This window comes from Megalobrama amblycephala, linkage group LG5 (genome assembly GCF_018812025.1).
Source record: "Megalobrama amblycephala isolate DHTTF-2021 linkage group LG5, ASM1881202v1, whole genome shotgun sequence".
NCBI classification, from domain to species: domain Eukaryota; kingdom Metazoa; phylum Chordata; class Actinopteri; order Cypriniformes; family Xenocyprididae; genus Megalobrama; species Megalobrama amblycephala.
The window spans coordinates 29,285,558-29,298,744 of record NC_063048.1 but is presented as its reverse complement, the minus strand read 5'-3'; the positions used below and the strand labels follow the sequence as shown (position 1 = coordinate 29,298,744).

The 13,187-nt window shown below is 35.3% G+C and overlaps 1 protein-coding gene across 2 annotated transcripts; it reads right to left on the bottom strand.

Moving 5' to 3' along the window:
* Positions 1–240: 240 nt before the first annotated feature.
* ganc (glucosidase, alpha; neutral C) lies at positions 241–12,930 on the bottom strand. Of its 2 annotated transcripts, XM_048191721.1 has the most exons (24): positions 12,598–12,930; positions 12,333–12,395; positions 12,058–12,160; positions 10,310–10,437; positions 10,043–10,219; positions 9,643–9,664; positions 9,495–9,561; positions 9,280–9,376; positions 8,948–9,131; positions 8,193–8,337; positions 7,746–7,981; positions 7,553–7,679; positions 6,336–6,415; positions 6,061–6,204; positions 5,892–5,988; positions 5,696–5,797; positions 3,936–4,179; positions 3,685–3,749; positions 3,003–3,079; positions 2,836–2,910; positions 2,634–2,747; positions 1,080–1,192; positions 849–949; positions 241–733 (listed from the first exon to the last, which is right to left on the bottom strand). In XM_048191721.1, the coding sequence occupies exons 1-24, from the start codon at positions 12,720–12,722 to the stop codon at positions 627–629; spliced, it is 2,793 nt and encodes a 930-aa protein (XP_048047678.1). In that variant the 5' UTR covers positions 12,723–12,930; the 3' UTR covers positions 241–626. The 2 variants fall into 2 exon arrangements, with proteins under 2 accessions (XP_048047678.1, XP_048047679.1); XM_048191722.1 differs by lacking the exons at positions 12,058–12,160; positions 12,333–12,395; positions 12,598–12,930 and adding an exon at positions 11,017–11,083.
* Positions 12,931–13,187: the final 257 nt, after the last annotated feature.

The following is a 13,187-nucleotide window of genomic DNA, read 5'->3' as shown; positions in this document are numbered from 1 at the left end:
ATTCTAATATCTGGATTTTCTTTTATTAATATCACTTTGTGTGTGTGTGGAAATCATGATACATTTTGGTGAATAGAAAGCTCAAAAGAACAAGATTTATGTGAAATAAAAATCTTTTGTAACATTATAAATGTCTTTCCTGTCACAATTGATCAATTAAATGGATCCTTACTGAATAAAAATATTAGTTTCTTTCTTACTGACCCCAAACTTTTGAATGGTACAGTACTTGGATCATGAAAAAAACTAAATTACTTTGCTCTTTGAGAATTCTTTATTTAGAAATTAAGATATTTTTACATTTTTTTTTCTTTTCAAAACAAATTTTACCTCCATCAAGTCAAATCTACAGTATTATGTAAGTGTGGCAAAGAAAAATAACCCAACCTCTAAAATCATATCACCTTATTACATTTCTTGAGGTAGACAATCATTATGGAGGGAATCTTTAATATTAAATTGCATTATTAATTTGCTGATTTCTTAAACCAAATTATGTTTTATTGCAATTATAAGCTGCTGTGGCTAATTTTAAGGCATGCAACAGCATCTGAAAAATAACAAAATTAAAATTGTAAAAATAAAATAAAATAATGCAACCATGAACCATAATAAAATACCATGAACTATATTATTATTTCCCAGTCTTTGTGTATTTCTAGGCCCAAGCCAGTTAAAGTTAATACACCTCGTTTTACGTCGAACTCATGTATGACTGGTGTCTTCGCCGCACCTTAAAGAGAGAAACAGAAGTTTAGTAACTAATATCTCTCTGGTTTATATTTTAAACCACATCATTTATGTATGAAGTATTCTACTAATAAAGAAAACTTTTGACCTCTTCACACCTGATTTGAGCTTGGGTTTTCTTTTCAAACTATTCAGACCAAGAATGACCACTGATTCCACTTTGTCATCTGAGACAAATGAGCCTTTATCTTCAGCACAGCTGAAAACACAAGGAGAACGGCGTATTGAGCTTTCTGAACACACATGCAATGGTATATAATCTGTTTTATTTTTAGTAAAAATGAAATTTCTAAAATATGAAGGAAAATGAAGAGATGTTGGGCCATTACCTGCTAACGAGCCTGCCAGCTTGCATGCTAAAATGGCGCGAGCAGAACTGCATCTGATCTCTGTAGCTAAAAGAGTGGCCATCATCCAGATACAGAAATCCATCAGCATTGCCCTGTAATACAAAACATATAATCCAAATCAGTGCAGTCTACAGTTATGTTCTGAACATGTATAATTTTCAGTACTGTAGAGCAGGGGTTCCCATTTTTGTCAGAACCCCTAAAAAATCACGTAAAATATTTACTTGAAGTAACCCCTGAGATTTTAAGTTAATATTTCAATAAATTAGCAACACATTTGCATATTCACTGATGATGGTTAATGGTCACTTTTTATTGTTTTTTATTTTAAAAATATTTTAAAGAAATAATAAAAATTGTAAATTGAAAAGAAATTCAAAGTAATAAATAATAATAATAATAATAATATTAATAATAAATTTGATATTATAACAATTTTATTTTACACTACAAGTGTAGCAACTCTAATGTCTTAAAGTGCCCCTATTATGCTATTTTAAAGGTTCCTCCTAGTTTTGTTTTGGAGGTCTTCTACAATAGTTTTTACATACATCCAAGGTAGGGCTGGGCAATATGGCCAAAAATATTATCACAATATCTATTTTTTTATATTATACAATATCAATATTTATCTTGATATTCATTTACCTACCATTAATGAGGAAGGAAATGAAGACTTAATTAAATTCACTTAAATGGCAATGAAATTGACCTATTAATTGCCATTAAAGTGAAATTACTGAACCTAAACATATGAGCTTGATAAAAATGCTCATTTTAGAAGAAAATTTCAGATGGCACTTAGAGGCTTTTGCATCTGAAGTCTTCAAATGCTTTCCACATATTTGTTAGACCTTGAGAATGAATGTAAACATGTAAACTTGTTTGTTCACAATTAAACTCCATGTAGTAGCTACCTTTTAATTCAGGGCGCCATGAAATCCTTTTTATTTTCCCCTAAATTTCCATTTTATTTTTTGGGGGTTGTGTGTTTTATAATTTAATATAAATTTATATTAATTAGCAATTTAATCAAGCTTTTAAAATGTAATCAAATGAAAATATAACAATTAATTTACAACAAAACATTGCATTACAAACATGCATGGAGTCATATAGATTACATTCAATCATATGGATTTCGGACACTATTCAAATCCATTACAAAGCTGGGAAGAGCCAGGATATTATTTAATATAACTCTAATTGTGTTCGACTGAAATAAGTCATATACACCTAAGGTGGCTTGAGTAAATTATGGGATAATTTTTATTTTTGGGTGAACTATTTCTAATTTTCAGTATCAATGCTCCAGTCTTCAGTGTCACATGATCCTTCAGAAATCATTCTAATATGCTGATTTGCTGCTCAAGAAACATTTCTCATTATTATAAATGTGGAAAACAGTTGTGCTACTTAATATTGTTTGTGGAAACTTTAATACATGTATATTATGGTATTAGCATCTGATTCCATCCCTAACCAGTACTATGGTACCACCCATTACTTTCTGCTCTATTGTCATGTGGTCACCTTAGTGTCCAAGGCCACAGTGAGAGTGATTGGATGCTGCTGTAAGTCTGCTGTACTGGATCCACAACCTGCTCTCCTGGGCACCACAGTCCCGCCACGCTGGAACACGGGCACCTAACACAGAGGGTACACCGTAAATAACTCTGTAAGACTACTAGTACTTAGTAGACTGCAGTATCAGAAATGTAATGCAGTCACTCACAGTGTTCAAAGTCACTGGCAGATTCAGAGTTCTGGCACCCTTGCGTACTTCTGCCGTGTTTGTGTCGTACCACAGCTTTTAAACACACAAAACATCTCTTTTGAACACGCTTAAACCTTCAATACAATCAATGTATATAGTACAATTCATACGTGAAATAGGCTTACCTCATCAGACCCTGGGAGCAAAACACTGACCTCTGTGACCCCAGGATCTGTCACAGGGCACACAAGGAGCGCACGACCTGAAAAATGTAAATTAGTTAGAATGGTATCTGAAACTGGACTGCTGTGTTTTAAAAATCATATATAGTGACCAGTGGTGGATGAAATACACAAATAAAGTGGAAAAGAAAAAAGTATAAGCACTCCTTTTCAGTTTCAGCTCACAAATCGGACATTGCAACCGCATCTTGAATTGTGTTGAATTCTTCATTTTGAAACAACAAGGACTTTAAGATAACATTTTGTGGAATTTAGTTGAGTAAAAAGTATATTACACATTGGAATTTATGCTTTGGAAAGGGGTCTTCCTTGTATGTCATGTTTTCTTGCTTAAGAAGATATTTTGAAGAATGTTGGTAACTTTTTTTCCTACTATGGAAGTCAATGGCTATAGTCAACTGTTTGGTTACCAATATCATTCAAAATACCTTCTTTTGTGTTCAACAGAAGAAAGATACTCATACAGTTTTGGAACAACATGAGGCTGAGTAAATGATGATAGACTTTTCATTTTTGGGTAACTTTCCCTTTAATTTGTGGCCACGATATCTATTTTTTTCTTCCATATTCCACACTTATAGTGACTTCATTAGCAGTATTACACCGCAGATCTGGTCATGTTTACCAATCATGTACTGGTTCTCCACAGCAAACGTGCTTGTATCTCTGGGAAACTCTACCCAAAGAGGTCTGTAGGAAAACAAACAGAAACAAAGATGGAGGTTGGAAAAGGCCTGTAAAATCTTTCCTGCACCACTTACCAGCTCACTTTTCTAATGTAATAAGGATTTTTTAAAAATGTAAATCTACTTTACTGTATCAGCATACATATAAGCCATACTAAATAAGGATGTGCTGCAGTTTAAAATGCGGTACCTGATGGGAGGGAGGGCTGACGTGTGTGCTTGGTGAAACAGAGTGTACCAGTACGGCAGGAGACAGTATCTGTCCTGAACAGCAGAGCGGATTGCAGAGGTGACTTCGTCCCCAAACAACCAGGGCTCACGCCGCTTGGTCATTTTAGCAGAGTGTCCCCTGAAAAATGGCTGAAGAGCCCCTGCTTGATACCAGCGGACCAGAAGCTCAGGGTCTGGATCCTGCACAAAACCTCCTACATCGGCTACACACACACACACACACACACATACATGACCATATTCAATAAGTGTTGGTCATTTTACTCCCAGTTCAACATGTACACTATCATTCAAAATTTTCTAAGATTTGTAAGTCGTAAGATTTTTTAACGTTCTTGAAAGGAGTCTCTTACGTTCACCAAGGCTGATTTTATTTGACCAAATATATAGTAAAACAGTAATATTGTGAAATATTATTACAATTTACAGTAAAAGAACTGATTTCAGTTATAATGTATTTTCAAATGTAGCCTACTTTATTCCCATGATGTCAAAGCTGAATTTTCAGCATCATTACTCCAGTATTCAGTGTCAGATGATCCTTCAGAAATCATTCTAATATACTGATTTGCTGCTCAAGAAACATTTCTTATTATTATCTAGCTCTGACAGCGGAAGTGATGTCTAGCACTCATTGAAGTATAAGCGCGAGACATTACTGCCGCTGTCAGAGCGCGATCAGACCTCACTAAGCGAGTGCTGAACGCAGTTGGACATGGTGTATTAGAGGTAAAAAATTATATAAATACCGTTCAGTTTCTCGCACAAACCGATCGTTTCGTGTCTTAGGACATCAATGTGTCGTCATGAGCCGCAGGGTTTAATTTGGATTTGTCTATGCAAGTTTTTTCGACTTTTATTGATGTTCCCATTCACTCGCATTATTTGACAGACAGACGGCAACGGTTGGAGTTAAAAAACATCATTTGTGTTCTACTGAAGAAACAAAGTCACCTACATCTTGGATGCGCTGGGGGTAAGCAGATAAACATCAAATTTTCATTTTTAGGTGAACTATCCCTTTAAGCCTTGCCAATTTAAATATTCAATCGCAAGAAAATGAAAAAGGGAACTCAACTCATTACTCGCACGCTGTGTGGGAATTTTAAACATCCAAAGAGCGCGCCCAGAAAGCCGTGTCTCAGACAGCATGCAAATACTAAATTGAAGTCTTTTTCATGTCTTCTTACACTTGAAGGGACAAATTCACACAAAATTATGTCAAAAAATGTCTGTTTCTGCAATTATCTTAAACAAGTCCGTTTTGTCTAAAATGAACGTAAATAAAAAATGTTAAATGTTAAAAAACACTCATTGCTCTTTACTGAATAACTTTTGTAACTTTACTAAGGATTAATCTATAATTTAATAAGGATTAATCTATAATCTTTAGTTTATACAGTGAAGACTATGCAGAATTATTTTACATTTGATTAGCCTACTTTATTCAATTTCTCTACCTGAAAACTACTGTTAGACCTACCTGAAAAGCACTGTTTTCTCTGGTATCTAAAATTTGTGTCATAACTGCCTGTTTTTGTAAAAACAGTTTCATGGCTGGTAAATTTTCTTAAGTCACCGGCCATTAGAAAGTTAGTTTTATACTACATGTATGACATCTTTATCAAAATTAATATTATAATCAACTTTACTTTGTAGGTTAATGTATGATATATTAAAATAAATATGACATAAAATCTATTGCTTTATTAGTCTAACCTCCACAAAACTGTATTCCTGTCAAACTCAGTGACAACAGCATGGGTATTGAAATCTTCAAGTACTCCCATGTAGCAACATTGTCCCCAGTCCATATGGCACCTGTGACATAAACAGTTCAGCGTTGCTATGGGCTGTGTTGTTTGTTTCCATCAACACAATGGGAATAGCGTATGTCATCTGATTTTGAAGTTACCTAATCTTTGAGACCCAGCAAAGAATGAACGTGAAAGGATAAACGGCCTTTCTGTGCCACCTGAGCGGGTTAATAAGCCCTCAAATGTAGCCATATGCTGTGAAGGGGGGAAAAAACAATATAATCAAAGTCTATCTCTATATTGCAAGCATGTTTAGACTGAGCTTACCTGATAGAAGCCATATAAGTTGTGTAGTTCCCTATGTTCCCATCCTCCGAAGTGCACTGCATCTTTCGGCATTGTCTGCTCTGGCCCATTAAAGACAGAAGGTTCATTCATGTCGTTCCACACAAACAAAGATTCTGTTGAGCCCTAATGCAAGAATGGATAAAAAGCAAACAATTACCTATAGAAATGTAGAGACAATTAATTGTTTTTTTAGATCAAAATATGCTAAGGAACCAGTGAACCACTTAAAATAGTGACCAAAAATTGAGACTCACTTCATATTTGCTTAGAGAGAACTGTCTGGCATACCATGACCTTGTCTTTGAGCTACTGAAGTCCAAATAACTGGATTCACCTGATGGAACAGTAATTACTTGATTTTTACATTTTCTTGAAATGTGAGTGCCAAATTTGATGTAAAATAAACGTACATGACAACTGCATTTTGGGGGCCTGAAAACGCAAACTTTTGAAAACGAGTTTCAAAGTGCAAGTTTTTGAGCACTATACCGATATCGTTTGCATATAAACAACATAAACACAAATTTGTGAAAATGGTGATGTCATGCGCATACGTGTTCAGTCTGTAGGCGCATCGTGTTTCTTTACAAAGTGACATCGCCAACTACTGGCCTGGCATGAATAATACAGTGTTTGTAATCATTTTCACGGATACGTGAGAACGGGGATCGTTTTGACAACGTTGTTGTCTGTACGCGAAAAATGCAAATTAAAAACGTTTCCATTTTTAGTACATCATATTGTCATGTAAACATACCTTAAAACTGAAGTAAATAAACATGTCAGGGTTATGTTTGTTTTAGCTTTTGTTGTTACCTGTTTGTTTCATTTCCTTGTTTGTTTCCTTGGTTTCTCATTGACTGATTATATTTTACACCTGTTGCTTGTTTTTTTCCATGTATATATTGAGCTTGTTTTCAGTCTGCCTTTGTCAGTATTTGTCAAGTTTAGTTGGAATCCAGAGAATCCAAAGTGTTTTGTGAAGTTTTGTAAATAAAAGAACTGCTGAGAATAGATCTAGCTTACCTTTTTCATTTCTGATTTTCAACCAGCCGTGACAATAAAGCTAAATTGAAATATTAAAAAACCCAAAATCGAATAAATTTGACAAAAGCACATAACAAAATTACTAAAGCTTAAACTAAAATACAAAAAATAAAAGCTAATTCAAAATATTAAATAATAGAATAGAATAGTATAAAAATAATACTTAAATAACACTGATTTTCATTTTTGGGTGAACTACTTCCCTTTAATCATTAGCCTAGTAATAGTGATCACTAATTAAGAATTATGGGAAGTTTAGAGAACAAACTGGAATCAATAGATGGTAGGATTTCTGATCGGTTTTGACTTTTAACAGTTACTGCACTGTGGCAACTTCCGAGTCTAGTTGAGAAATTTTTCAGTATGATACGATAAACGGTTATGTGAATCTGAGACTGGCCCTCTCATGTATACTGGATCTTACCTGGCCAACATGTTCCTTCATAAACAGTGCCTTCTCTGTTCTTCACAAAATGGCCGCCTTCTTTAGCTTCACAGTAAAACGGCCAATCAGGATCAATCTTGATGTGCGGGTCACTAATAACAACCAACTAAAAAGGCAAATAATAAACATAAAAAACCTTATACCTTTTAACTTTATAAGCCCATTACAATACCTTCCTGTTCTTCTTCTGGAGGTGGTGCTGTAGTTCTGCTGGGTTTGGAAAAAGCTTGGAGTCCCAGGTGAAGTAGCGCTTCCCATCTGTGTGCTCTATGTCCAACCATATGACATCGTACGGAATACTGTGGGAGTCAAATCCAGCATCCACAGCTTTCACATCTGCCTCGTCCTCGTAGTTCCAGCGGCACTGGTGATAGCCCAAAGAGAAGAGTGGAGGAAGAGCCTGATAGCCTGTTGGCAGAGAAATATTAAGGGAACTACTGCATACATTTATATCCACCTTCTTTTTAACATAAGAGTAGGTGCGGCCATTTGTAAATTGAATGTGCAAGGTTTCCGGTGTCATTTAAAAAAAAATCAATGTCAATGAAAAAACTACAAAAGTCCTAAATGTACATTTTGGTTATACCACCATTGACAATATTTGGGGAATGGTCAGTACCTGTGAGTTGAGCGTACTGAGAGAACACTTGGGCAGGTGTGGGACCCAGCAAAATGAAACAGTCAATTGTGCCACTCTCTGATATCCATCGCACATCAGTCTGAGGTAAGATCTTGCTTTTCTTCCCTGGTGGTTCATCCTCATCCTGTACAGACAACAAAAATATTCAACTAAAACAATACACATCTGAAAATGCACATTTCTCTTTTTTATTGACTACTCTCCAGCTAACAGGGAAAGTTCTAAGAACTTTGGCTAATATTCTGGCAAGGTTCTCTCAAAGCAAAAACGTACGTTCTTCCAGTAATGTGAATAGAATGTTTGTTCAAAGTTCTTTAATAATGTTCTAAAAATGTTAGTACAAAGACATTATTTATAATGTTTTTTTCTGAAATGTTGAAAGTTCATCTGATGTTACTACTTGTTTCAGAATGTTCAGAGAATATTCAAAAGAAACGTTACCATAATGTTTGCAAAACTATAAATGGAATGTTCCCTAAACATTTGCATAACCAAGATTTTTTTTTTTTAAGCATTTAAAAAAACTGTACATTTTGAACGTTCAGGGAACCTTTAGAAATAATGTCCTCATAACTTAATAGGAACGTTAGCAAAAATGTTCTTAAAATATATTTTTGTTAGCTAGGTCAAATGTTATCGGAAAGTCATTTAAACTTTAAAATTTCTGTCCCATTTGTGACACTAAACACTATTGCGATTGTTTCCAAACAATGGATTGAATAATACAACTGCACCTCATTTGGCTCTGAATTGTACTTGACATCAACCAGAGTCTCAGACGCGTTCAGCCAGAACACTCCAGCTGTCCTCTCTGGCTTGTGAGCTATCAGGACAGGAACAGAACCGTAAAGACCCAACCTGCTATTGATGTCATAGCCAAACACATCCAAGTTGTACAGCCGATACGCCTCAGAGACACTGTGAAGTAAAACAAGTGTTGGGGTTTGACTGCTACATCTTATTAGGCAGCCTATTCTGTTTAATTTGTCTTCTGTAGGTACGGATCATGTCTCAACTACATTCGTTTGTAAAAGCAAACTCTGAGATATTTTATGAAGTGCACTACCTTGTGTCCTTCAACACCAGGGTATCAGCATGTTCAGGAAGACCATACGTATGGTTGAACCCATGGAGACTTAAGTCCATACCCACCGAACTAGGACCTGAATTTAAGACGACATATTGAGGATTTTTTAACCTCTCATGAAATTCCCAATCACATGGATTCTATGTGAAGTTAGTGGGTTTTATGTTATATAATAATATGTTATGGTGGTTCACCGTTTGCCTTGACGTCCTCAAACTGTCTGAAAGTTTCCTTCCACAGGCCGCATCGATTTTCATCTCCCTTTGAGATGGAAGAACATGATTTGTCACACAAGAAAGTTCTCTCAATAATGCATTTTCACATTAAAGCCTATAATCTCACCTGACATGAATTTGAAGATGACCTGGAGGAAATTTAAATAGTGTTAAATGGGAAAAACCAACATTAGCTATTACCAAGATTTCACCCAAAAATGAAAATCCCATAATTTACTCAGCCTCAAGTCATCACAATGCATTTATTAACCCACTGGAGTCATATGGATTACTTTTATGATGGATGCATGTGCTTTTTGGAGCTCAGGCACTATTCAATGCCATTACAAAGCTGAGAAGAGCTAGGATATTATTTAATATAACTAAGATTGTGTTCGGCTGAAAGATGAAAGTCATATACACCTAGGATGGCTTGAGGTTGAGTAAATTGGATAATTTTCATTTTTGGGTGAACTATCCCTTTAAGGGATTATAAAACAACAGTATTTATATATTGTTCCTCTTACCTAGTTGGATCTTGCAGAGTCTCAAAGTAGAGTTTGTTTTCTGGGTTGAGTGTGACAATCTCCTGCCCATCACAGGAAATCTCTAGTTTGAAAGGTGAAAAGGAAACCAGCAGCTGGTACTGCCCCAGACCCCAAGTTAGACATACACTGTCCTCTCTCTTCCAATGAACTCTCAGCCTGTCAAAGAAATACCAATGAAGGACTGGCAGTAGTAGATCTAGGAGAGATAAGTGAGATGTGAGGAGAATCGTGAAGTTGATGGCTTACGGCTCATATCTCATCTCTCCAACCAGAACGTCAGAAACATGGTAGCGTGGTTTCACAGGCTGAAGCTCATCAATAGAAACTCTGACCGTTCCATTTTGGGTTGCCCATATTTGAAGACTCAGCCGATCCTGGAAGATGTAGAAATAGTTTCAGTCACAGTTTTGATATCTTTGAAATCATCCTACTACTCCAAATGTCGACATAATTTGGATTTAAAGTTTTTTATTCATTAAGTACACATTAAATTGATCAAAAGTAACAGTGAAGACATTTTTAATGTTACAAAAGATTTTATTTCAATTTTATTCAGGGAGTCTGGAAAAAAAGGAAATATAGTTTCCACAAAAATATTAAGCAGCACAACCACTTTCAACTGTGCTCATGTTCATCTGTGACAAGACATGTTTCTTGAGCAGCAAATCAGCATATTAGCATGATTTCTGAAGGATCATGTGACACTGAAGACTGGAGTAATGATGCTGAAAATTCAGCTTTGCATCACAGGAATAAATTACATTTGAAAATATATTACAATTGAAAAAAGTTATATTAAGTTGTAAATGTTTTACAATATTGCTTGTTTTCCGTATTTTGTTTTTATCAAATAAATGCAGCCTTGGTGAGCCATTTCAAAAAATGAAACAAAAAATGTATTACTTAAAGGGTTAGTTCACCCAAAAATGATAATAATGTAATTTATTACTCACCCTAATGCCGTTCTACACCCGTAAAACCTTCGTTCATCGACACAAATTAATATATTTTTGATATAATCCGATGACTCAGCGAGGCCTGCATAGGGAGCAATGACATTTCCTCTCTCAAGATCCATAAACGTACTAAAAACATATTTAAATCAGTTCATGTGAGTACAGTTGTTCTACCTTAATATTACAAAGCAACGAAAATCAACGAAACTTTTCAACAGTATAGTGACGGGCCGATTTCAAAACACTGCTTTGGAACTTTGCGAATCGAATCAGTGACTTGGAGCGCCGAAGTCACGTGATTTCAGCAGTTTAGCCGTTTGATAGGAGATCCAAGTCACAGATTCGATTCGTAAAGCTCCGAAGCAGTGTTTTGAAATCGGCCCATCACTATATTGTTGAAAAGTCGTTATTTTTTTTTTTTTTGACGAACAAAAATATTCTTGTCGCTTTATAATATTAAGGTAGAACTACTAAACTCGCAAGAACTGTTTTAAATATGTTTTTAGTACCTTTATGTATTTTGAGAGAGGAAATGTCATTGTTTTGAATGAAGGCCTCACTGAGCCATCGGATTTAATAAAAAAATATCTTAATTTGTGTTCCAAAGATGAATGAAGGCCTTACAGGTGTAGAACAACATGAAGGTCAAGTCAAGTCACCTTTATAGCGCTTTTTACAATGCAAATTGTGTCAAAGCAGCTTTACAGTGATAACTGGTATATAATTTTGGCTACACAGCAACTCTAAAAGAATAGTGTCAATGCAGGCAGATCAAAGCATTGTTGAATATCAAATGTCAAGTTAAATGTCAAGTGGGTGAGTAATAAATTACATTATTTTCATTTTTGGGTGAACTAACCCTTTACTTAAAAAATAAATGGTCATTGTACTTATTTTGTTCTTTAGAAAGCAGAATAAAAAGAATATCAAATTAAGTAAATGCATTACAATTATTGTGTTAAACATATTTTGACAAACCCCTGCCCTAGACAACAGTAAGTAAAAGAGTTATGTGGAAAAAAAGCAGTGGCAGTCCACCTGAGAGTCCCGCTGACAGATCTCCAGACTGGCTCCTCTATCTGTGAGTACTAAAGTCTCGATGGAGCCAAAGTACTGAGACACTGCTGCATCTCTCTGTCGCCTAATGTAGAGATCAAATGTCAAATTAAAACTTATCCAGTATTTTTCACTAAAGTGACTTATTTATTAAATAATGACATGTAATTTATATATATATATATATATATATATATATATATATATATATATATATATATATATATAATACTTACCTGTATATATATAATACTTACCTGTAGAATGTAATGTCATGGTTCTTCTTAAACTTCTCTTTAAACTCATCACCCGGCACGATACTGTAATGTAATATGTACATCATAAATACAGTGTTCTGGTCTAATATTTCTAATACAGTGATCTGCAAGCATATGCTACATGTAACAATCATTTATCAATGCTGATAAACACAGATATGGCTCACAAACAATGTCCTTTTGGTTACATTATGTGTAAGCATGAAAAACATGAACATTTCAATGTTGCAGAAATGCTATTTACCTCTCAATAGATTCAGCTGAAAAACTCACGTCCATTTTTGCCTTGTTCAAATACCCACACTTGCGGTCTTGACCACTTGAGCGCTCGTGATAGCGACAGGAAATACGCGCGCAAGACTGTCCCATGTCTTAAAAATGCGCAAGTGCACTGCCCTTAACGCACACTACCGTGAACCCACACTATTTGAGGCATCCCATCATGCATTATGTTCGGAACTCGCATGCCCCATTTTATTGATGCAAAGATGAGTAGGCTATGTGTATTTTGTAAACGCTTGCATTTTTTTTTTTTTACAACATTATAAGTGTGTCCCATCGGGTAATCAAAAGTTCTACACACTCTTGCAGTCTTCATGCGTACTTAAACACTCGGGTCAAATACAGGAAATACGTCATGCAAGTAGACAAGTGGTCAAGTGCAAAGACTGCAACTGTGAGTATTTGGACAAGGCTAATGATTCCGCCAAATGAAGAGGAAGTTATTTGATAGGGCTAGAGGTGTTTTCTTTCTATTTGGCGATAAACGCTATACTTTTAAATGTTATGGGTCATAAAGTAATATTCCTACAAGGGGCGCATGATGGCTCAGAC

Coding starts and splice junctions, on each gene's coding strand:
- ganc (XM_048191721.1), bottom strand. CDS start 12,722: ATGGGACAGTCTTGCGCGCGTATTTCCTGTCGCTATCACGAGCGCTCA. Junction 12,161..12,332: donor CATGACATTACATTCTACAG/GTAAGTATTATA, acceptor TCTCTACATTAG/GCGACAGAGAGATGCAGCAG. Junction 9,562..9,642: donor CATCTTCAAATTCATGTCAG/GTGAGATTATAG, acceptor TCCATCTCAAAG/GGAGATGAAAATCGATGCGG.